Here is a 27,503-nt window from a genome sequence, read left to right as displayed (position 1 = left end):
TAGTGGAAGCAGATGGGATGAGGCAAGTGAGATTAGACTGTGTAGGACCTTACAGGTCACGGTAAAAGAAGACACTTAGATATGACTACTTAGTAAGAAGCTATCATAGCACTGAAGCATGGAAGAGATGTGATCTAATGTCTATTTTTCAATACCATTCTGACCAGATTTCAGGCAAACCTGGTAGACAACCATAGTAAGACTCCAGGAAAAAAAAAAAAAATGTTTGATGGTTTGATTATATATTTGCTTTAAATATTTGACTTTTCAGCTGCCTAGCATCCATTTCCCTTTAACAATATCTCTGTGTTTAAATGAATTACCTTTTCTATTAGGCACACATTCATCAGGGGCCCTGTATTGGTTGGTATCTTCCAGAGAAACAGAACCAATAAAATGTGTGTGTATATATGTATACGTGTGTGTTTCTGAGAGAGAGAGAAAGAGAGATGATTTAAGAAACTGGCTCATGTGATTGTAGTGTCGGGCAAGTTCAAAATCTGTAGGATAGGCCAGCAGGCTGGAGACATAGGGAAGAATTGTCATAGTTTGTATCCAAAAATAGTTTGCCAGAATCCTCAGATTTTTCAGGGAGGTCAGTCTTTTTACTTAAAGCCTTCAACTGACTGGATGCAGCCAACCGATATCATAGATCCAAAGTCTAGTGATTTAATGTTAACATCACCTAAAAGCATACCTTCACATCACTATCTAGATATATTTGACAAATATCTGGCTACCATGTCTTAGCCAAGTTAATGCATAAAATTAACTATCCCAGGCTCCATTCCCTGTGGTCAAAGGGCAAGCATGTGATTCAAGCTAGGTCAATCAGTTGCTCTCTCTCTCTCAAATTTGCATTGGGTTAGAAAGACAAAGAATTACATCCTGTTTCTGTATAGTCATGCCAAATCACATGATCCATCTCCAACCCCTAAAACATACAGGTATGGCTTTTGTTCTCAACCTTCAGCTCTTAATTCCTTAAAAAAGTTACCAGTAGATTCTGTGAGGCCGCAGTGAATCTTCTAACACTTTACATTTATGTAGGCCAGAGTCATTTGGCCTGTTTGAAATTAAATATATATATAAAATTGTTTCAGTCAGGCTCCAGGTATTTGGAAAGACATTCATCAAATTAATAATGGTTATCCTGGGGACTGGGCTTTGAGGATTGAGGATTTCTGATTTTCATTATATGTCTAATCTTTTAAAATGTTTCTGTATACTTTATAATTAGCAGCCAATTATTTTATAATTAAAGTAAATCCTGAAAAACCTTCTACCTTAGTGTGTGGAAAAACAGCAGAATTGCCGATTTTATAGGGCAAAGAAGTCCTATCTTTACCTACAGTGCAAACCGTGAACCACCGGAGCCCAACAGGAGGCTCTGTGGGACAATTTTGAAAACATTACTATAATCTATTGTTTCTATATTTATTTTAAAAAAAAGAAGCAAAGGGAGCAAGATAATTGCTGACATTTAAAATTTGATTCATTGATATATTTTGGCTTGCAGTATCACCTTGTGGCATTTGACATCTGCTGCTCCCTCTCCCCAAAGTCATAATACACTGCATAATTAATTCAGCACAAGTAGTGACAATGCCAACTCTGTTTATTTAAAAAGATACCTCGACTGTTCTTTTGAATAAATAGATTGCATTCTTTTAAAGATCCAAAATAATACTGAATTAATTAGAAATAGTGCAATAAGAATAAATTAGGTACTATCTACATACAACTCAGTTTTAAAGCTAGAATTTCAATTAAAGATAAGTTAGAGTTTTAATAACTAATTTGAATTAGCTACTTCTTCCCATGTGTCTCTGAGTAAACACCAAGCCAGACAAAATTTCTATTGCCAATAATAATAGTAACAATAGCAAATATTGTTAAACTCTTATTATTTGCTGGTAACTAGTTAAGCACGCTTCATAAATCTTCTTTTATAGTACTCATGAAAACCACATATCTGAGCTACTATTACCTTCATTTTGTACATGACAAGTTCAAACTGAGTTTTAGAGATATTAAGCAACATTTCCAACATCACACAGGATTTAAATTCAGACTCTGAGTGCTTACAAACTATCTTACATTGTGATGGTAAACATCTTTGCAAATTTTCCCTCATAATTGAGTAAGCCATCACAGAGTTTCAGAATAAATGTGTAAGAAAACTTATAAACATCAGGTACAAGCTTAAGGACTTGACGTCTTTCATGTGTGTTTCGTAGAAAAAAATAGCTCAAAGGTTAAAGTAATACTTTGAACAAACTCCTTAACAAGAAGTGTTAGACTTCAAACTTGTTATTCAGCAGAATAGTGACTTTCTTCATTCAACTAAACTAACAAACTCAGTTCCTCCTTTCGATTGGTTCTTTTTTGCCCACTTAATAGTTATTTCATATCTATTGCTTCTTATTTATTTATTCCACTAAAAACTTCAATGTCTTCACATTATCTGTAATTGGTGCTATGGTATATTACAGTTGAATATAGTTGAACCTGTTCAAATACATTTTGACCAATGATGAAAAGAACCAAAGATTCCTTTGCTTTCCTATAACTTCACACATGACTTTTTAAAAATTTTACTTTCATTTCTGGGATACATGTGCAGAACGTGCCGATTTGTAACATAGGTATACATGTGCCATGGTAGTTTGCTGCACCCATCAACCCATCATCTACATTAGGTATTTCTCCTAATGCTATCCCTCCGCTATTCCCCGACCCCCAGACAGGCCCCCATGTCACACACCACTTTTAGAATCACAATACAAGTTCACATTCAGGACAATACTTGCTGAAGTTTAGTTTGTGTTTGTGTTCGATTGTTGATGGGAAGAAAAAAATGGCAGAGACATCATATGTTGACTCTGGATGTATTATTTATCACTTGTCTCTTCGAAATATTTTGACAAACAATCTTCGCATTAAAAGGTTGTGGGCAGTTTGGGAGTTACCAGTTGTTTCCCTCTTCATTCATCACTTTGCTGACCCCAAAAGATATCCACAGAAAAAATTTTGAAAGTGATTGGCCAAGGGATTCAGTGAGGATATACTTTAATATTTAGAACACTATTAAAAAGAAAAGGAGACATTATTAACAATATGCTGGGACAAGAATTATAATATGGGACTTTCTATAGCAAATGGGATATTTGATTACTTGATCTAGACTGTATAAAATAAATAAGATATTTGGATAATGTACAATTACAATAAGTAATTATACACACAAACATATATGTGTGTGTGTATATATATATACACACACATGAATATGTGTATATATAAACACATGTGTGTGTGTATATATATAAACACATGTGTATATTTGTGTGTGTATATACACACACACACACACACACGCTTCACATATGCACCTTTACAGCAAATATACTTTAATTGAGACTGAGAGGGCAAGAGCCATGATTACTCAGATTTGTATTCAATGATTTATTACATAATAAACATTTTTTGAAAATTTGGTGAGTTAATTCATTTCAAAATATGCAAAAAGTATCGGGCTGGGCACGGTGGCTCAGGCCTATGATCCCAGCACTTTGGGAGGCCCAAGCGGGTAGATCACCTGAGGTCAGGAGTTTGAGACCAGCCTGACCAACATGGTGAAACCCCGTCTTAACTGAAAAAATACAAAAATTAGCCTGGTGTGGGTGGCACATGCTGGTAGTCTCAGCTACTTGGGAGGCTGAGACAGGAGAATCGCTTGAAAACGGGAGGTGTAGGTTGCAGTGAGCCAAGATCGTGCCACTGCACTCCAAACTTGGTGACAAAGCGAGATTCCATCTCAAAAAAAAGAAGAAAAAAAAAAATACTGTATATCTACTATGTGAAGCCAATGGGTTTCAAGTTAGGATATAATGACAAGAGAAGTTTAAAGAACTCATAGTGTAGTGAAAGAAAAACATTCATAGTAAATGAACACATTGTAATGAAGAGTTTAATATTTATAGTAGGAATAAATGGGGTCACAAAGAGAAACTATTAGTTTTGAGGGTCTATCATTTTAGGTTAACTGATGTGAAACTTGAATAACAAATATGTGCTTAACATATGAAACAGAGAGAAAGTAGGGTAATTCTCAGAGAAGTTCAGGGTCATATGTGATGTTCTGTGTGCCTAAACAAGTTGTACTATGTGTGTTAGAAGAGATGGGACTGGAAAGTGGTCAGACATAAAGTTACTTTGAATGATATGATAAAAGCCGTGGAATTCATTTGGTGTATGATGAAAAACACTGAACCTTTTTAAACATCAAAAAATCAGATCAGAATTGTATCAAAAACAAAAACAAAAACAACTTTGGCTTTATTGTGATGGTGGTTAGAGGAGTGAGACACTGGAGGCTGGATATCAAGTTTAGAGAATGTCTTTAAATAAATGTTTTGACAGTGTAAATAGACAGGTGTCAAACAGATTTGAGTAACAGTGTATAGGTAATGTAGAAAATGTCTTTGGAGATTGATTGAGTTTGGAATGGAGGTCACTGAAGTCTAGGTTCAAATCAATAATGACCCCAGGAGTAACAATACGTAGCAAGTACGGATGCATTAGAATTGAATAGAAAGAATAATGAGGCATCTGCTGGAAACACAGTTAAAAATATCCAGAAAAAGATGAGAAATGCAAACTTGGAACTCAAGACAGATTTCAAGTTAGAAGACTTATCTACAACAAATACATAATCCCTATTTGAGGAAAAATAGAACTCTATAGAGGTTTGCTCAACTCAATTGTAATAAAAACAATAATGAAGAAAAAGAAAAGAATTACAAAAGAGAGAAGCCTTGTAAATCTTTAAAATTTAATCATAATTTTAAAATAAATTTCAAAATAAATAAAAGCCATCAAAGATATAAGAGGCGAAATCCAAGGCCACCGAGGGAATGAGGAAAATCAGTACTTCCATTAAAAAAACAAGAGAAGAGAGAGTTCTCAGACTATAAGACATTTAACGTGAGGCTAGGCCAAGAAGAAATGATAAGTGTTGTAGATGACAGAAAATCACCATTACTTTTCTGATAACTGAGAAAGCTTCCCTGGAGGGAAAGAGTACCACAGATAAACAAGAGAAGTTGTTTTTGACATGAAAGCAAGTTGTTTTATGACAAAGATTGCAGTTGAGGTGTTTGTCACTAGAAAGTATTGGGATCCAATCCAAGAGTTTTAAATAGGGGGAGAGAAAAAGATGACTATGTTTAGTGAGCCACTGATGTTGAAATACTGATAACCACATGGCGCAATAATTAAAGGAAGGTGTACACAGTAAATACATACATACTATGTCAATAAATCATTCATTTTTCTGTCCAGGGATATATTACACTGAAAAAGAGAAAAAGCAGCCAACCAGTCAAGCCAACACATAAATGTATGCTACTGTTCAGCTGAAAAAATGCACAAGGATTTATCATGGTTTTATCTGTGCTTCATTAGAAAATAAAGCCAAGGATTTTATACTCCAAATTCTACAGACCTTTTTCATAAAACCAGAAAACCTAAACTTTACAAACATAGTAACTTTAAGAAAGTCAGCAATTAGGAATAAATATACATAATAATATATTTGGGCAATAATTTATTTCATCCTACTTGCTCAGCATCCTCAACATAGTTTGGCATATATTAGGGTCCTATAGAAATGTAGCAAATTAATAATAAATTAGAAGAGTACTATGAATTGCTTTATACCTTTGTAACATCAGATGTATTTATGTGTTCAATATAATATTAATCTTAGTGTTTGTGAAAACATTAATTTGCCAAAGAGAGTTGTTTATATTGGAAAACCATGTAATCTACATTTATAAAATCAGTGTATTTCTAAACAAGTGACTTTAAATTTTAATATAAAGCAGATTTTTATTTTTATTATATCATAGTTCATGAGATAAATTTATTAATAGACTATATTTTAAAAAGATTTTCTGAACTGACAAATCCTGCATGTACTATAATGAGGTTAAGAATGGTTTCTCAAGCCAAGAATACCACCAAAGTAAGGAAAATTTCCCATCAACATAGGTGAACAGGTGGTAAGTCTTTTAAAATTTGAAGAATTCCTTTAAGAAAGGATCAGTAAGTATACAATTAGAGTCAATATGTCCTGTTTAGCTGACATTAATGGTTAGTTATCTCACTCTGGAGAGCAAGATCTTATTGAAATTTCATGAAATTTTAGCATAATATATAAAGGAAAATAGAAAAAGAGAAAATCAAAAAGAATAAAAGTACAGACATAAACACAGTAATTTGAATGTGAAGCTCAAATACTAACTCTGGTTTTTATACCTAGTGTTCCAGAATGAATTCAAAATAACAATGTACATAAAAACCTGATGCCAGTACTAAGGGTGATTTTATTTGTGAAAGATTGCCACAATAATATTTTCTTTTCCATATGTTCTTCTTATAATGTGACTTGGACACTCCTCATATAGGGAGGTGGAGTATGTTTCTACCCCTTGAAACTGGCAGAAATTTGACCACAGCAGATCTGACACTGCAAATTCTAATTTATGAAAATTTCTGCCTAATTCTCTTGGGAAGCTTGTTATGACAACCCACTGTCTTGCTGTGAGGAAGCTCCAACAGCCTATAAGAGGCTTAACTGAGGTGAAAATGAAGCCTTAGTCTACAGCCCTGGATGAGCACCGGCCAACAGCCAAAATCAGCTTGGTAGCCATCTAAGTTAATCATCATGAAAGTGGCACCCAGCCCTCAGTTAAAGTGCCACAGCTGATGCTGCATGGAGCAAAGATAAGGTGTTTTCTCAAGTCTTGCTAAAATTGCAGCTTAGTGAGCAAATTAAATGATTGCAGTTTGAAACCACTAAGTTTTGGTGGCCTGTTATACAGTAACTGATAATCTGACCAAGTGCCTAGGTTTACAAGTAAATATATCTATATTTTTGTACATGAAATTAAAAAATAAATATTTGCCATAATTACTTAAATGTGTAAAACTTAAATTCTCATTTTTTCAAAGTATGTTAAGGAATGGCTCAATTGGTTAAAAATGATAAAAGGATCAATATTGAACATTCTGGAATTTCTTCCATAATATTTAATTCAAAAAGCATGGTTTTGAAAGAAAATACAAGAATAATTGTTCACAGAACTATTTATTGATCTTCAAACACCTCCTTTTTTACCAGCAAGAATCCAACATCCTCCGGATCCCTCGTGCTCTTTGCCCAAATATGACTTTACAAAGGATTCAGAGCATAACAAATTTCTTGACTTAATTTCTTCACCATTAGTTCATTGCTCTCCTTATGTTAGGATATGTAATATTTAATATTGGATTGGGTTTGTCATCCGAAGACTGGGTAAGTTTTATCCTTGGACTAGTTCTCCTTTGAGTACTGATACTCAAAATATGAATATTATAGTACAACAAGGGAGAGAGTGAGGCATTCTGATCAAAAATTTGCCCATACTCTCTGAAAATACCTTTGGATATAAATATTTTTCAACAACTACATCCACCTACAGAGTGAATCTCCAACTTAACCCAGGCTGACAGAGCCAGAAAAAAAAAAAAAAAAAAAAAAAAAAAAAAAAAAAAAAAAAAAACCTATCAATTTTTGTGTGTAGAGCCAGGACTCAAATGTATCTTAATTTTATTTACTCTTACTAAATTATATCTATATCTATATACTTAAACTGTCTACCAAAAATGTTTTTGTGTATATTCAATATATTCAACCAGTTAATATTTGTGCAGAGCTTAGCATAGTTCATTACAAACAGAACATTCTATACAAACTCTAGACATTATGATCACTTATGTTATTACCCCAAATTGAAAGTATAGTCTGGTGTCTAGCATTAAACTGCATAGGAATGAGAGAGATGTTCAGTCTGTAATCTGGAGAGGAAAGGAAGCTCAATGATCCTTAATAAAATTAAGTTCATACACTCTGCTTTTCAAGCAGCAGCTTTTATCTTCCTTTACTTTCCTCAGTGAACTAACTACTAGTAAACAGTCATCAGACTGACTCATTGAATTGGATTATTGTGGTCTCAATATATACCTTCTCTTGGGGTCCCACTGTACACTAGTTAAATATATTAACTCAGAAACATAAATTAATACTAAAAATATATTTTTATTTTTCCTTTTTTATATTTAAAGGGATTTTAATTGAAAGTGCACACACACACACGCAATCCAGAGTGTCGTATTTGTATGGGGATGACTGAAAAAGATTATTATCAAGTATTAAATATCTGTTTCAGCATATTATTATTTTTACACTATTGTCTTTCCAAATAGAAATATTTGAATGAAAAAATGCACATTTTAATACCAGCCCAATATACTTGAACCTTACACATGTTTAAATTCCATGTGCAAAAAATGATTAGTCATAGAGCAAGCCCACCCTCTTGTAGAAATTTTTTAAAATGTTAATGCCAGCCTAATATACTTTAACCTTACATGTTTAAATTTCATGCACAAACAATGATTAGTCATGGAGCAAACTCACCCTCTTGTAGATATTTTAAAAGATAAATAAAAATGAAACTTTTTTTAAAAAAGAGTTATATTTTAGGTTCAGGGGTCCATACGCAGGTTTGTTACACAGGTGAACTCATATCATGTTGTATAGATAAGTTTGTCACCCAGTGAGTAAGCCCAGTACCCAATAGTCATCTTTTCTGCTCCTCTGTCTCCTCTCACCCTCCAACCTCAGATAGACCTCAGTGTCTGTTGTTCCCTTCCTTCTGTTCATGAGTTCTCATCATCCAGCTCCCACTTACATGTGAGAATATGTGGTATTTGGTTTTCTGTTCCTGTGTTAGTTTGCTAAGGAAATTCACCTCCCACTCCATCTATGTTCCTGCAAAGACATGACCTCATTATTTTTATAGCCGTATAATATTCCATGTGGTATATGTACATCATTTTCTTTATCCAATTTGTCATTCATGGACATTTAGATTGACTCCGTGTCTTTGCTATTGTGAATAGTGCTGCAATGAACATTCATGTGCATGTGTCTTTATGGCAGAATGATTTATATTCCTCTGGGTATATTCCCAGTAATAGGACTGCTGGGTCAAATGAGAGTTCTCCTTTTAGCTCTTTGAGACATTGCCACACTGCTTTCCACGTGGCTGAACTAATTTACACTCCCACCAACAGTGTGTAACTGTTCCCTTTTCTCTGCAACCTTGCCAGCATCTGTTATTTTTTGACTTTTTAATAATAGTCATTTTGACTGACTGTGTGATGGTTTCTCAGTGTGGTTTTGATTTGCATTTCTCTAATGATTAGTGACGTTTAACTGTTTTTCATTGTTTTATTGGCCACATGTATGTATTCTTTTGAAAAGTGTTCATGTCCAAAAAAACCACTTTTTAATGTTTTTATTTAATTATTATAAATTTAACTTCTTCATAGATGCTGGATATTAGACCTCTGTCAGATGCATAGTTTGCAAATATTTTCTCCCATTCTGTAGGTGGTCTGTTCACTCTGTTGATAGTTTATTTAGCTGTGCAGAAGCTCTTAAGTTTACTTAGATCCCATTTGTCAATTTTTGCTTTTGTTGCAATTGCTTTTGCTGTCTGTTACAAAATCTTTGCCTGTGCCATTGTCCTGAATGGTATTGCCTAGGTGGTCCTCCAGGGTTTTTTCTAGTTTGGAGTTTTACATTTAAGTCTTTAATCCATCCTGAGTTGCTTTTTGTGTATGGTGTAACGAGGGGGTCCAGCTTCAATCTTCATATGGCTAGCTAGATCTCCCAGTGCCATTTACTGAATAGGAAGTCTTTTTCCCATTGCTTTTGTCAGCTTTGTTGCAGGGCAGACGGCAGTAGGCGTGCAGCCTTATACAAATTGTATTTGTCATCATTACTTTTACCAGTTCTTTCAAAGAAAATTTTTATGTTCACCATCGTTAATAGTTGGTGGGTTTTTTTTGTTTGTTTGTTTGTTTTTTGTTTTTTTTTTTTTTTTTTTTTTGCTGGGATTCGACAAAATAACATAATGGCATATAACTTTAGGGAATCTACATCTATTTTGTCTAGTCAAGTTCTGATTAGCTTTTTTGTCTGCAAAAGTACTTCATTTGGCTGAAAACATATTTTTTATCCAATGCACATAAGATTTATTTTTTTTTCTCTCCAGCTTTTTTTTTTTATTATTATTATTCATGCAAGTTAACTGGACCAGTGAACTGTGAGAAAAACCAATAGATGTATTAATATTATGACATTGGATAAGCACTCTTTGGCTTTACATTTAGAAGGCATTCCTGTTCTATTCCTCAAAATCTCAAATAGAGGACCTTCAGAACTGCAGTTCTCAGGTGCTTTGAGGAAAAAAAGTCAAATAGCTTCCAACAAATTCTAACACTTTGAGCCATTTTGGGAACCCAGAGAGCTGATTGCTTTCCAGGGAAACAGCAAAAATATTAGTTAGATGGTTAAATCCTAGACCACTGAATTTTTTAAAACAGAATACGTGTATACACACACACACACACATACACACACACAAATACACCTTTTAGGGGAGAAATTGATATTTTTGCCCCAACAGGATATCCATTTGCCTTAAAATTCTTATTCTTAGGTATGTACATCAATCATCTAGGGAGGTCCAAGGTGTGAAATCCAAACCGACAGAAGTTTATAGCTCCATTAGCATTTATCAAAAATATAGGATTAAGCGTAGAAAATATGTATTCATGCTTCACCTTTCTGTATCTTTACTTTAAGAGGTAAGTATTTGTATTCAGTATTTGTTAGCTCCTACCTTCAAACAGCCAAACATAATCTCCAATAACATTTCAGAATTCTACTGGGCCAAATGTGTATCCTATTGACCTGTGTGTCCTGTGACTTAGTACTGCATGTTTAAACACGAATTTAAGAAAATGCTGCAGTGGTTATTTGGAGTTTTTCAGAATGGCTAGTGAACTCCTTGGTGATTTATTGGTAAAAAATAAAAATAAAATAACCATGTTGGACTGTTGTTTCATAACCTACTTTCTACCTTGTAAATTATATAATTACTCTTTGTGTTAAAAATGTATGCATACTCCCTGAAAATAGTTTTGGACATAAATATTTTTAAATGTGCATATTGAGTTTTGCTATTATAAATTATACGTCTGCAAAATACTTGAACATGATCCCACTGGGTTTTAAAACATGCAAATGAAGGGAGAAAGATAAGAGCATATTTACCGGAGTTCTCAACTCAGGTATGGCAGCTTGATAAGTGAGTGGACGGCAATCACGAGTGTTTGGCACAAGGATACAAGGAAGAAACATTGGACCTAAGTCATCTCCATCCAGAACATCCACTGTGAGAGTGGTGGTGGTGGTTCGCCTCTCGTTCAGATTTTGGGCACGGTCCTGTTAGAGAGAAAAACAAACAACAGGTAGTTTATAGAAATTAGGCACAATGGCCAGGAGCAGTGGCCCACACCTGTAATCCCAGCACATTGGGAGGCCAAGGTGAGTGGATCACTTGAGGTCAGGAGTTTGATACCAGCCTGGCCAACATGGTGAAACCCCGTTTCTACTAAAAATACAAAAATCTGGGTGTGGTGGTGGGTGCCTCGAGTCCCAGCTATTCGAGAAGCTGAGGCAGGAGAATAGTTTGAACTTGGGCAGCAGAGGTTACAGTGAGCCAAGATCACGCCACTGCACTCCAGCCTGGGCGACAGAGTGAGACTCAGTCTCAAAAAACAACAACAAAAAAGAAATTAGGCATAATGTAGACTTAGTTTTCATTAAAAAAAGATTGATAAATTAACTTGCTTAAACCAACAGTTTTAAGTGGTGAAGCTAGGATGTAAACTGAGATCCAATTGTCTTCAAAGCGACTTTGTTGAAAGTATGTTACAGTAGTTAAGCTTTTATATGTTAGGCCTTTACCTAACAGTTCACATTACTAGACAGTCTAACCATAAAGGTCACTGTCATCTTATTAGAGCATTTACTTTAGAAACCTTGTAATTGTAAATTCTTTCTCTGTGCCTCTGAGATGTGAATCTTTTATAAGCTTCTTGCCAGTTCTAAAGACCCATGTTTTTCACGACCTGGGGGCCATCTCTTTGAAATGTAATAGTCAAGGAAGAAGCCCCTATTTCCCAGTTTCTGTGGGCGCGTAGGAGCTTGACTTCCTTTGGAGACTTGTTCCAATTTCTAAAACTACTTTTTGTCATGAAAATTCAAGGAAGTTTATTTTCCTTTGGGAATGTCACTTAGTAAACACACCTGATCTGTGAATCCCCCTACACCCAAGTCCACTGGAGCATTTAACTTCTCTCTAGCCATTCTTTCTATTAGAATTCAGTTCAGATCTAGTCTGTATTCTAGTCTTCTCTATTGCAATAGCTGTGAATACAGTCTTCCTTACCATTTAACTTTGTCTAGTGCAATGTTGCATTGTTACTAATTAAAATCCAAAATGTCTTCAGATTTCCCTAGTTTTTACTTAATGTCAGTTTTCTGTTTCAGGATCCCAATCAGGATACCAGTCTACATTCAGTCATAATGGTTACTTAAGCTCATTTTGGCTGTGACAAGTTCTCTGACTTTTGTTTTTGATGATGTTAACAATTTTGAGTACTAGATATTTTGCAGAATGTCCCTTAATGGGTGTTTATCTGGTGTTTTCCTCAAGATTCAACTGGACTTACATGATTTATGTAGGAAAACCACAAGTCAAGTGCTATTTTTGACACATTTATCAATAGTATATTATTAATATGACTTATCACTGTTGTTAACTTGAACCTGGCTGAGGCCGTATCTAGTCAGTTTTCTCTACTATAACGTTACTCTTTCTTGTTTCCTTTTCCATTTCTTTAGAAAGAAATCACGATGGATAGCACACACTTAAATAATGGGTAGTAATTGTATTAGAAATGCAAATTGTTTCTATTTATCTGAAGAACGTTTATCATAGGACAGAAGAAAATAATATTGGACCTAAGTCATTTCCATCCAGAACATCCATTGTTGAGGGTGGTGCTGGTAGCATCATTCATTATGACAGAATCTGGAAATGTTTTTACTTTCATAGTATTCGGTTATTATTCTGAAGAACTATTATGCTTTTCTGTCTTTTTGAATTCTATTTTGTACAACATTGAAAAGTATACTTGCATGCATGTTCATGTAGCACTATTCACAACAGACAAAAGCCGACAAAAGCCCATGTATTTATCAATGAAGAAATGGATAAACAGATGATAGCATGTACATACAATGGCATATGATTCAAGCATAAAAGGAAATGAAGTCCTGATATATACAACAACATGAATGAGACTTGAAAACATCATATTTTGAAATAAAGAAGCCAGACAAAATATAAGGTCACATATTATATGATCCATTTATATGCAATATCTGGAAGCAGTAAACAAATTGGTGGCTACAGGGAGCTGGGGAGGGTATATGGGAAGCAACTGCATGAGTGGTGCCAGCTCTTTTTGGAGTGATTAAAATGTTTAGGAACTGGATAGAGACAGTGGTTGTACAATACTGTGAGTGTACCAAATGCCATTGAATTGTTCACTTTAAAATGGCTAATCTTATTTTGCTTATTTATGTTAAATACTTTTTAAAAGTAATTATACTAACAGACCTGTATTTTATTTTAGTTTGTTCATAAAATGTCTTCCTTTGTGACAGTTCCCAGACATTAATATTTGCTTTCCAATTAAAAAAAAATCCCTCTTCTTAAGCTTGGTTAATAGTACATTTCAGTTAAACTCATTCCCAATCTGGTTGCTCAAAAAAAGTTGTAAAGCAATGCTTGAGGGTAAAGTTTTAGGAAGCACAAATTTCTACTGGTGGAATTTTGTAAGTACAACCTTGTCTAGAATGCAATAACTTTGTGGTTCCAGGATTCTTTGATATTTTGATACAGTATAAGATAGACTGTGACAAAATTATAGTTAAAAAAACACAAAATGTTTAAATTTTCAAAGTTTTGGGACTCACTCAGATCCCTAGAGGCACTATAAAGATTATTTAAAACTAAAGACATTTGAGATTGAACGAAGAGAAAAGAGTCGTTTCTGAACTTCTTTTATGGCACTAAAAGCAGATACTTGTGGGAGTGTGGCTGCCATGAATTCCCTCTCCCAAGAAAGTTTATGAAAATGAAGAAAAAACAAGGAAGTCTCTTCTTACCTACATAAACACGATTACAAGCTATTTTAATCTCCCCTTTGTTCTCCTAGAAACCTAGTTTTTCTTCCCTTAGAAGCCTCCTCCCTCTCATTATGTTAAATATGTACACCTTCTTCTTTAGCTGCTTCAGGAACTGTCGATGTGCACTCCCATACGTATATCAACCTCTAGGCCAGTTGAAAAGTAGAGTAGGAGCGACATGTGGCATGTGAGATAATTTTGATGGTTCACAAATGAACTTTCTAAATTATTCTTAAGACGTATGAATTTTGAACATGTAGAAAAACCTTAATTCAAAATAAATGTATGTGTATATTTTAAATTTTAGAAAAATGCAACTAGCTCATCAAACTTGCCACTTTTTAAATACTCATCTTTTATTTAATTGGGTTATAGCTATAACTACAATATATGAATTAATAGATAAATGATGTAATGATTTGTTCAGTCGGCATATCCTGAGTAGCTTCCAAGGGGCAGACTCCGATACCCTGCTTCTGACAGTCTTAAAAAATGATGAGGACATATTTCCTCAGTCCATTATTAAGAGAGTAATTTAATACTGAAAATTACTAATATTAAGATAATGTGACCTCATAAAGATTAGTAGGTTATATTTTCACATATATTTCCCTTTGTGTTGCATCATCCAGTGTTTTAAATTATTAAGTAATCTCACCTTCCACATTTCCCTTAATGTTATATTAAAGTTTATGAACTAAAACAACTCTTTTAGTTTCTAAATATATATATATATATATATGAAAACTGAAAGCTTCTTTAATAGGGTTGGTAAACTTTTGTTACATGTTTTAATGATTTTATGTTTGACATTTTTATCTCAACAACATAAATAAGTTAATAAAATGACATTTAATATGTATTTGTAAATTTACTTATGGCATTGGAGATAATTTTTGAAAATTTTTTTATTTATAAAATATCTATTTATATATTTATTTTAGAAATGAGAATCTCGCTACATTGCCTATATTGACTTCAATCTCCTGGGCTCAAGTAATCCTCCTACCTCAGCCTCCTGAGTAGCTAGGACTATAGGTATGTGCCTGGCTTTAACCCATCATTTAAAATAATGATTGCTTATGATGAAGTTTTAAAAGATTGAATTAATCTAAATTTAATTTATAAAAATAGTAAATAGATAATAAATATTAAATATAATATTGTATGTGATATATGAATGTAGAACACATATATAAACACACATGTATATGCATATATACACATGCATGCATATAAATGCCAGAGGCAGTATTTCTACCCTTCCATGTCACTCAGCCTTCTTCTTTATATGTCATCACCAAATCACTATAATAAACAAATTTGAATTATTTTTACCTTATGTTTTCTTTCAGTCTGTAAGCATCAGATCTCTCACTATTATCTGCTTCTTTGGGTTATTGTTACTAGTCCATAGAATAGATACTGGTGTGTTAAAGATAGTGTATTTACAGGAAGTATATACCAAAATACATAATTGGAGTTTTATCTCATATTGGGGAAATATATTGCTTACAAAGTGTTGAGCTCTAAAATTTGTATTTTCAAATGAGAAATAAAAATAATCCTGGCAAAACTATTGTGACCAGAGATGCAGCAACAAAATCTACCAACAGTTTCCACACGTGGGAATTCTCCCACAGTTTATCACCAACACATATCACATAGGAAAATATATAAAAATACGTCTCATGCTCGCTCATAACTTGTGAGTTCATAATGGTAATGCTAATTCATGATGTTCTTCTCCCAATTTGGAATCAGATTTGTTCTTACAACATCTATTTAAAAAACAATTCTTCAGCAATTGAGATAAAAATCAAAAGAGAAACAAAAACAACGAAAAAACCCCACACTTTTGATCTCTATAGTAATATACTACTTTTCAAGGCTTTTCTGAGTAAATGAAATAACATTCTAAATTGTGAGTGGTAAAAAAATAAAAAATAACTATTTCTATAAACATTTCATATAATTTAATTATGTGTTTTCATTTATGTTATGTGACTAATAGATATTAAAATCCACAAAAAAGATCTCCTTTCTTCCTTTTCCCATTTTCATCTGCATTTCCCTTCATTTCCTTTTCAAAAAATAAGAATATATTTTAACTTTAATCATTTAAAAATAATGGAATATTACATTAAGTTAGGAAACTGTGATTCTAGTTGGCAAGCAAGAATATCTTTTAAAATGTTAAACAAGTTCAATCACTACTCCGAACAGAATTGTGCCTCCCCAACCTCAACCTAGAAAATCTAGAGAAAATTGATATATTTCTGGAAACACATAATGTTCCAAGATTGAAAAAGAAAGCTACTGAAACCCTGAACAGACAAATATTAAGCTGTGATATTAACTTAGTAATAAAAAACTCACCAACCCAAAAAGGCCCTGGACCAGACAGACGCACAGCTGAATTCTACCAGACATACAAAAATTGACTCAAGATGAATTAAAGGTTTAAATGTAATGCCTCAAGGTATAAAAAATCCTAGAAGAAAACCTATTAAATACTCCTCTTGACATTGGCTTTAGCAAGGATTTCATAATGATGATATCCTGAAAAGCAACTGCAACAAAAACAACAACTGACAAGTGGCACCTAAAGAGCTTCTGCACACTAAAACAAACTGTCAATGCAGTAAAGAGAAAATGGAAAGAATGAGAGAAAAGGCATGTAAACTATGCATCTCATAAAAGTCTAATATTTAGAATCTATAAGGAACTCAAACAATTCAACAAGCAAAAAACAAATAGCACCATTAAAATAGGGGCAAGTGACATGAACAGACACTTCTCAAAAAAAGACATACATGCAGCCAACAAACATTAAAACATGTTCATCAGCATTTATCATCAGGGAAATGCAAATCAAAACCATAATGAGATATCATCTCATACCAGTTAGAATGGCTATTATTAAAAAGTCAAAAAATTATACATACTGGTAGGGCTGCAGAGAAAAGGAAATGGTTATATGCTGTTGGTGGTCATGTAAATTATTTCAGCCACTGTGGAAAGCAGTTTGAAGATTTCTCAAAGAATTTAAAATCAAGCTACCATTCAACCCACCAACCCCATTACTGGGTCTATACACAAAGTGCATTCTACCAAAAAGACACGTGCATGTCTACGTTAATTGCCATGCTACTCACAATAGCAAAAAAACACGGAAGCAACCTAGGTGCCCATCAATAGTGGATTGGATAAAGAAACTGTGGTGCATTTGCACCATGGAATACTACACAGTCATAGAAAAGAATGAAATGATGTCCTTTGAAGCAACATGGATGAAGTTGGAGGCCATAATCCTAAGTGAATTAATGCAGGAACAGAAAACCAAATACTACATAATGTCAGTTTTCAATGGGAGCTAAACACTGAGTCCCCAGGGAAATAAACCTGGGAACCATAGACCATGAACTACTGGGGCAAAGAGAGAGAATGGGTCAAAACACTACCCATTGAATACTATGCTGACTACCTGAGTGCAATACACCCATGTAACAAACCTGCATATGTACTCCCTGTGCTTAAAAGTTGAGGAAAAAAATAATGCTTCTATGAACATTAACCAGAGGAAGTTGGGTATTCTGTTCTCTTGAAAACATTTTTTTTGTTTGAGATATTTGCCTAATATTTCTTATTTTTTATGCAAACCAGTAGACAGAATTGTATCATCATTTATAGCCCCAAATGCTTATGTATCTTTAGTAGCCAAACACTCAATAAGTATTAGATCCCATAAACCATCACCTGCTATCCTCCTATTTCATTCTCACTCCTCAGAAAATGCCCAAGAAACTTGCAGAGTTAAAACAATGGGGTTACAATTAACACTAACTCCACACATCAGTAGGAAGCAGATGTGAGGGAAGGTCAGGGTAGGGGTTATTTCTGAAAAGTTATTTACAAGGTTGCAATATAAAATAGAGAAAATGAATTTTACATATACAAGCACATATGTTTGCAATGCTTACACATTCTCTTTGAATATTTCTGTCCATAAAGATAAAATTTGAGCTAATAAAGAAATAGTAATACTATAATTTTAGGAATTATATCTTGTGAGGAAAGATAGCTGGCAACCCTTCTCTAGATTTTGCCATTTGAGAAATATACAACACCCTTGCTATTCATAAAATAATTTAGAAATTATAAATCATTCTTGCCATAATTCTAACTTAAATACAGGCCAGGCTCAGCGGCTCATGCCTGTAATCCCAGCACTTCAGGAGGCCAATGTGGGCTGATCACTTGAAGTTGTCAAGAGTTTCAGACCACCCTGGCCAGCAGAGTGAAACCCCATTTCTACTAAAAATACAAAAAAAATTAGCTGGACGTGGTGGCACGTGCCTGTAATCCCAACTACTCGGGAGGCTGAGTTAGGAGAATCACGAACACGGGAGGCAAAGGTTGCAGTGAGCCAAGATCGCCCCACTGCACTCTAGCCTGGGTGACAGAGCAAAACCCCATCTCAAAATAAATAAATAAATTATAAAATAATTAATTAAATATAAAATTTTTCTTTCTGGTAATTAAGAAATTTTGATTACCAAAGTGTTCTTAATATTTAACTCATTATAACAATAATATGAAAGAGAGTTTGCTTTGAAGAAAAATGATATGTAAAGAGATTATTTTGATTCTATGTGAATTAGGGTAACATATCAAAGTTGTGGTTTATAGTAATATGTAGTAAATTTCAACAAAAAGAAAACCCATTGATCTTTCATCTCTCTATTTCTTTTCTAGATCCACCCCCCAAAATTTTTGTCTGGAATTAATCCTTACTTCATTATGTATATATATTTGAAGTCAACAGCATGGGCGACAATATTGCAAATATTCTCAAAAAAGATGTGACAGGGTTTTCTAACATGGGTCAGTCAAAACTCAATTACCTTAATTACGAATCATAATATGTAAACATGGATATAAAGAAACCTCCAAACTACCTGTAATTTGAAGGATTCTCTTCAGAAATCAAATATTTTTACCATAAGCAAAACCAGGTCAAAGCTGAGTAATGTTCAATAATTTGTCATGATACCTGTAATTATTCTTTTAGAGACCATATACTTTAAAGTCAAAATTGATTGCTCATATTTGAACTCTCCTTATGACTTCAAGATAATATATTGGTGTTTAATGTACACGGCTTACATTGTGAATACCACCAATACAATATAAAAAATTGCTGCCAGGTGCAGTGGCTCACGCCTGTAATCCCAATAGTTTGGGAGGCTGAGACGGGTGAACTGCTTGAGGACATGAGTTTGAGACCAGCCCGACCAACATGCTGAAACCCTGTCTCTACTAACATCCAAAAATTAGCTGGGTGTGGTGGCGTCCATCTGTAATCCCAGCTACTCAGGAGGCTGAGGCACAAGGATAGCTTGAACATGGGAGGCTGAGGTTGTAGTAAGCCGAGATCATGCCAGTGCACTCTAGCCTGGGTGACATAGCAATACTCTCCCCCCCCACCCCTCAAAAATATCCAGGTGTGGTGGTATGCTTGTGATCCCAGCTAGTTGGGGGGCTGAGGCATGAGAATCACTTAAATCCCAGAGATGGAGGTTGCAGTGAGCTGAGATCGTACCACTGTACTTCAGCCTGGGTGACAGAGCAAGACTCTGTCTCAAAATAAATAAATAAATAAATAAATAAATAAATAAACAAACAAGATACATGTTAAAAAAATGGAGAGACATTTTAAATATATGGATATCATTATCATATACAAAAATATGTTAGACTTACGTTACTATTGGTATATACAAAACAGTTAATGATTAACAACCAGCTATCAGTTAAGCAGCCTTGATTTGTAGCACTGGCACTTTTCATACTGTAAATGCGCCCACCATGGCTGCAAATGTGAGATCACTGAACTCAGAGCTTGGAAGAGAAACCCACAACTGGCCTTCAAGCAAGTCTCAGCTGACTTTCCATCTCCAACAACTCACGGTTTTAAGTTACAGATTTAAAATGTAGTAGAAATGAGCATCCTTCTTTATCATTTGTGGAAATGTGATGTGTCACAACACTTTGAAAAATAATATAGCATTATCTACTAAGATTAAAAAGTATGTGAATATATATATATATGTACAAATACCTATACACATATATATACATACATATAATTTTCTCATAGCAATTCCGTTTTTAATTACTGATTTTTAAACAGTAAAGTACAGTTATTTTAGTGATTTATGTAATACTGTAATAACGTCTCAATATATTTCAAGCATTAGTCTAAGTACTTTTTTGTTTGCTAACTTGATAATTGTAACCAGAACAATGTGGTATGTTTTATTAATATACTCATTTTACTGGTTAGGAAATTAACATACAAAATATGCTATGAATCACACAGCTAGTAAATGGCTGAACTGAGATTTGAACTCGGGTGACATAATTCACTACACTCACTGCCTCTCATGAGCATCATGAGGGTAAATATCAATTTGGTGCCAAAAACAAATGAACAAACAAACAAAAACAGAGTATAGTTAAATCAATGGTGATCCATTATTATTATCTTACATTATGTAGCTATTAAAATTATTTGTTCTTAAAACTTTTAAAAACACTTAAAATGTTATAACCTTCTATATTTAACATTTCGTTTTTGTACTGTATGACTTAAGTTTATAACAAAAACTGTTATTGCATTTAAATTTAAATGTTCATTCAACTCTTCCTAATGCTATTCCTTCCTTTTGATGATTCACATATGTACTTCTGTTTTATAATTTTATCCCTGAAGTGCTAAAAACTCGTCACTCCCTCAGTGATGAGTAGTCCATCATGCTGGATAGAAATTGTTCCAGATGTCTTTACAAATATTTTAAAAACTAGATACCAATTCAGAATATTTCACTTTGCATTTCTACTAAAATAATTACCTATTTTTAATTGCATAATTTAAAAAGCCAGCTTACAAATAGCTTCCATAGCAATATGACTTTATAAAAAAGATATTGTCCCTTTTCTTCACATCTTCAGTTAAACAGAAAAAGGAATTTTCTGTGTTTTTGAGGAAGTCTGAGTGGCCCTCCCTAATACATTTTGCTTTTTCCCATATCCACAGTTTTCACTCTGGTCTATGCCACATGACATTAAAATATATATACACACATACAGACACACACATAATACATATAACATATAATATATAATTATAATATATACAATAATAAATTATTTTTAAAATCTGTAGAAATGTAAATAAAAGCTTATAAACTTAGCTTCAAAAATTAGATCTACATGTCTATCTACATATTTCTAGCTAAATACCCCTAAATGTATATCTATTTAGGTATCTATCTATACACATACACATTCTGTGTCAGGTGATATATCTCTAAGAAAGGCAAGAAAATGACAAGTTCATGACACATTTTTTCATATTAGCTTCTTCAGAACAGCTAATTGAGGTTATTTTCCTTTTAGCCTCCCCTGCTATCTCTCTGTTCTGCTGTATGAGCAAGATTACAATGCTTAGGAGTCATTAAAGGCACAGGACGGTTTCAGAGTCTAGATGCTTTAAAAAAGAAAAGGCTATTATTTTTTAGAACAGTTTTAGGTTTACAGAAAAATTGAGAGGAAGGTATATACACCAATGTCTCCACACATGCACATCCTCCCCACTTAACAACAGCCCTAATCAAAGTTGTACATTGGCTACAATTGATGAATCTACATTGAATGATAATAATCACTGAATTTCATCCTCTACTTTAAAGATCACTCTTGGTGCTGTACATTCTAGGGGGATGGACAAATGTATAATGATATCTATCGAACTTTGTGGTATCATCCAGAGTATTTTTACTGACATGAAAATATATTGTGATCCTTCTATTAATCCCTTTTAACCTGCCTTTACCACCATATCCCTGACATCCACTGATCTTTACACCATTTCCCTAGCTTTGTTTTTACCAGAATATTATATATTGGAATCATCCAGTATGCAGCCTTTTCTTAATGGTTTATTTTGCTTATAAATATGCATTCAAGATTTCTCCATATTTTTTATATTTTTATAGCTCATTTCTTAACTGTTATTTCAAAAGCGTAAGCTTGTCACTTAATATGGGACTTTTTCTGATCTTCCCTTCTAGCTTTTTTCTCAAGTGGTACTCCCATTCTTCTTACTAAGAAAAGAAAAATGTTTTCAGGTCATCTGTGTGTCCAGTCTCAGGATATGAACTATACATAGTATAATTCAGAAGTGAATACCGCATTCCCCTTTGACACATATGGACTTCCTCAACTTTCCTTCCTATCATGCTGACTCAGGTGATACAAGTCTGGAAGGAGATGGGTGGGAGAGAACTCTGAAGAGAGTATCTTCCCAGAAAAAAGTAGAAAGGATCAATAAACATAAAAGAAAATCTATTTTTGCTAACCTTTCTGCCTGCTGCATTCAGACTTGAAATGCAGTTGTGACTCCTAATGGCCATGGTATACAACTAGCTCCCAGCTGATAAGGCATTGGGAAAATAACCACATTTCAGAGAAGAGAGAAGTATAAGGATAGAAGGAACCTAAGTCCCTGGTGATATAATTGAACTGTCAAACCAAACACTGAGCCACATAATTCCAGAAATTTTATTGCACTTCCACTAATAATAACTACAATAAATGTCTATGTTTTATAAGCAGATAGGCATGTCTATGTTATATAAGCATATAAGGATATCTCTGTTGTATAAGCATATAAAGCATGTCTGTGTTTTATAAGCATATGTTTGGATGTTCTGTTATTGTTATCTATATACCTTAGCATAAATTTCAGTTATGGGGATATTAGCTGATATCTAGTGAACAATTACTCAATAAATGATAGCCATGAGGAAAAACACGACCAATTAGGCAATGATTCTTTGCCTTTAGTGTACCTTAGAATCCCCTGAAGAGCTAACTAAAAATGCAGATATTCCACTTCCATCATCTGAGATTTTCATTCAGAATATCTGAGGTAGGGTCCAGAAATACGTAAGTTTAATACATACCCAATGTGATTCTGCTGCAGTTATTTGCTGGATCCTACTTTGAAAAAATACTTCAGTATAGGCTAAAAATTATTGGATCATGGTTAATACATATGAATAATTTAGAGTTCAAATAATATAGTGAATAAAAACAACCTATTCTATCCCTTTCCCCATCTATAAGGATATTATATATAAACACCAAGGGCAGGAGTGCCCTGATGAAGAAGTGAATGACACAGAGCACTCCAAGACTATCTGACACATTTTGGATGAGTTTTTTACTTCATAAATTTACAGAAGAAATTTAAAAGAAATTGAATACTCACATTAGCTTGGATTATGACAAAGTAGCGAGTCTTATCTTCATAGTTGAGTCTCTTCCTTAACACTACATTTCCAGTCAACATTAGGGGAATTTCAAAGGTGTCATTGGATGTCTGCAAATATTAAAAATACAGACTTTAGATTATTTGAATGTAAGATAAATTAATAACTCAATATTTTAGTTTAATCCTCTTGGAAGTTACAGATGGCATGCTTACCATCTGAAAATAGAATGACTATAAGCTTCAGAGTCAATATTGTTATCATATTTACAAACATTTAATTTTGATCAATAGGTTTCCCCAGAGTCCTTTGGTAATAATAACCAGAAAATTTGTTTCTTATCATAGTTTTTAATATATTATTAGTATTATTCATCAACAGTCTTGGAATAGTTCTAAATCAAAGTCCAGGTATCTGAAAAACTTCCTTATTACCATATTATCTTTTCACTGTGTTTTTTACCACTAAAGCATTCAAACACTGAAATCTGTTATTTCTACATAGTATCAATTGTCAACATTGATATCCACTCTGTATTTTAAGTATTATCAGGCATTAAATAATAGAAACACACACACACAGTTACAAGTCACTTAATGATGGGGTACATTCTGAGAAATGTGTTGTTAGGTGATTTTTGTCATTGTGTGAACATTATACAGTGTAGTTTCACAAACCTAAAATAGATAGTCTACTACATACTAAGGCAGGTGATATAGCCTATGGCTCCTAGGCTACAAACCTGTACAGCATGTCACTGTACTGAATGCTATAGGCTACGGTAACACAGAGGTCACTATTTTCTGTATAAATGTAATCTAAACATAGAAAAGGTATAGTAGGAATACAACATTATAATTTTATGAGACCACCATTTGCTATGTGGTATGTCATTGACCAAAATGTCATTGTGCAGAGCATGACTGCACGAACTTGAATCAGTTCGTTATTGTGAAAAAAAAAGACCCAGGTTATACATCAATTTTTTCTTTCAGGTTCCACAACTTCTGCTCATTAGTTAAGTTTTCTGCCCTGTCTAGGATTGAGTTTTTTCCTGGTAGCACGGAGGTCACAGAGCAACACTAGTGCTCTGGTATAAGCAGCCCTGCGTTAAATGAATTCACAAGTTAAGGGACTATAATTTAAAAGATAAATCTCTTATTCTTAAAAAGACTTTATGTCACTTTTGTATTTTAGTGCCATTTTAAAGAATGATGAAACTGTTTCTAGATAGGTTCAATACATCAGTGCTATTTCGTTCATTGAAACTGTTTTGTGGTTGTTCAGTTGTCTTGTGCATTTGTGCTTGTGATTTTTGTTCTGGAAATCACATTGAGTAAAATATATAGTTTGGAACTGCATTAGATTGCTGCAAAAGCAAGAGGAGGGGGAAGAGAGGGAAAGAAAAATGAGGGGAAAAGGCAAAGGGAAGGAGAAGAGAAAGGGAAGGGGAAGTGTGGAAGAAGAAAAAAAAGAACTGTGTGAGTGTGTGTGTGAGAGAGAGAGGAAGACAGAGAGAGTGTGTTTACACCCTCAACTTAGTGTAAGTGTATTCTTAAGAGTCACATAAGAAGTTAAACTCAATGAAAAAAAGTTTGATTCAAATCTCCCAGCTCAGGCTCAATCAATGAAATATGCGTAGTTTAGCCTTCCATGTCTAGAGCTGTGATCTGTCTTTCTTTCTCTCTTTGTCTCTCTGTCTGTCTCTCTTTTTCTCTGGGGTGCATAAAGACACACACACACACTGCACATTTTGCAGAATTAATATATATTTTTAAATGATTCATTCTGCGTTCCTCATGTAATGGGCCTTGCAAATCTTTCTTGGATGCAGTTATTTAAAAGCAACAATTTAAAATATAAACACAGAAAATGAAAATGAACAACACAATTAAAAACAGACATTTGTCATTTTCCCTTATTTTTTGCTCATTCAACGTTGCTTATACCTATGAGTGGGGCTGGCAATTATGACAGACGAGTGTAAAAATGATTGAATCTAAATATGTAAGTTGAATATGGGCAAAACCTTGGTTAATAATTGCTATTTACACTGTTAAACCTATCCTAATGTGTTGTTACGAGGTTATTACATTTTAGTGACTCAATAATATAGAAACATATATCAGTTTCTAGCATAAATATGGAAGATACTGTCGTCTTAACACAAAACTACTGGACTCAGAACCCCAAGTTAGTTCACATATCCGGTGACATTGTGCCTCAGAAGAGGCTACGTCTCTAAATGAGATGAGTCTTGAATAGTCTAGCTTAAAAACAATTCCATTCATTGTAATTCCATTCTGTTTTACCAGGAATCATTTTGCAGATGTACATGTGATTCCATTTTGAGTAATTAAAAAATTTTATCTTAATTGCAAAGATAGAGAGAAGCTAAAAATCCCTTTTCAAGTTACAGAAGTTTCTGTCGGGATATAAAATGTAGAACTTCAACAGTTCTAAACAGCATTTGGGGACTATTTATAAAATTAATTATGGAGAAATAGCTAATATGCTAGTGAGAGCAGAGCATAAAATAAAAAGAGCCTGGATCTGTGTTGTCTTTGCATTACTGAGAAAATCTTGATATTACCCCATGTCTGAAAAACTTATTGTGATAGATAATAAATTATCTTTTTGTTTAAATCATCTTTAGTTTTTTGCATATATAGTAATATATATAGTATGTTTGTATATATGTTTTATATATAGAGAGAGAGAGAGCGAGTACAATTTCTGCAGCTGAAAGCACTTTGATACATGATTATTCCTGTCTCTATGGCTTTACACTGTAGGCCTCTCTCTTCTCCAGACAGGCCATGGCTCTTCACACCTGATATTTGCTCTTATTTTTCTCTTGCTTAAATATCCTATCACTTATTTCTCTGTGTACTAATCTTTGCAAACTTTACTCAGTGAAATCTTTTAAATGTAATTTAGACTTAAGTCTTTGATGTGATCTCACATTATTTTTTTCCAAAAAAACCCCGCTTATTTGGGATCTTCTGTTTTGCTTGACAGATTCCTCAAGGGTCTCAGTCTCTGATGCAGAAATACCTATCCTTATATCTCTAGCTAAGCAACTTAATGAATCTTTGCAATACCTTTTTTGTTGTTGACAGTTTTCATTGAATGTTTATAGAATTCTTAAAAATAATAGTTATTAGTGACTTTATTGATCTTCAGAGCACTTTCAATTGCACTGAATTCTTATCATCTTTATCTATCCTTTAGAGATTTTATAGATTCTTAGATTTTAATTTTACTTCATTTATTTATTTATTTATTTATTGAGACAGATGGAGTCTTGCTCTGTCACCCAGGCTGGAGTGCAGTGGCACAATCTCAGCTCACTGCAACCTCTGCCTCCTGGGTTCCAGCGATTATCCTGCCTCAGCCTCTGAGTAGCTGGGACTACAGGCATGTGCCACCACACCTGGCTAATTTTTTAAATTTTTTTATTTTTAGTAGAGATGGCGTTTTAACATGTTGGCCAGTCTGGTCTCGAACTCCTGACCTCAAGTGATCTGCTCACCTTGCCTCCCAAAGTTCTGGGATTTCAGGTGTGAGCCACCGCCCCTGATCTAGATTTTCATTTTATTAGCACTTGTATTCTATATAACATAAGGATAGGATTTACTTTATGATCAATGGTGCTTCTGAAATGTTGCATATTGAAAGCCACTGCATTAAATTTAATTCATTAATTAAGCAATTATTGAGTACTCATTCTTTCTCTAAACATAGAATAATAGTCAAGAAAATTAGAAGTAAAATGTAGATATATCTTTATGATAGTCTTTTTCCTCTAGTAAAAAGAATATTGGATTAGATCAACCCTAAGTAAATGCCTTGCTTTAATGATATTTCTCCAGCGTTTACCTAAAAAGTTAAAAAAAAAAAAAAAAAAAAAAAAAAAAAAAAAAAAAAAAAAAAAA

At 33.7% G+C, this 27,503-nt stretch overlaps 1 protein-coding gene across 16 annotated transcripts in view; it reads right to left on the bottom strand.

The window, feature by feature from the left end:
• The window catches only part of PCDH15 (protocadherin related 15), a 1,828,063-nt gene that overhangs the window by 484,198 nt on the left and 1,316,362 nt on the right, over positions 1-27,503 (bottom strand). For 15 of the 16 annotated variants that reach the window (XM_025396095.1, XM_025396103.1, XM_025396104.1 and 12 more), the window contains 2 exons: positions 23,565-23,675; positions 11,237-11,407 (listed from right to left, as the gene is read on the bottom strand). In XM_025396095.1, the coding sequence (XP_025251880.1) occupies positions 11,237-11,407; positions 23,565-23,675 (282 nt within the window). The remainder of the gene's footprint in view (positions 1-11,236; positions 11,408-23,564; positions 23,676-27,503) is intronic. The other variant, XM_025396097.1, reaches the window with a different exon arrangement.

Source organism: Theropithecus gelada, chromosome 9, assembly GCF_003255815.1.
Source record: "Theropithecus gelada isolate Dixy chromosome 9, Tgel_1.0, whole genome shotgun sequence".
Classification (NCBI taxonomy): Eukaryota; Metazoa; Chordata; class Mammalia; order Primates; family Cercopithecidae; genus Theropithecus; species Theropithecus gelada.
The sequence above is the reverse complement of the archived record's forward strand: the minus strand, read 5'-3'. Positions and strand labels throughout refer to the sequence as shown.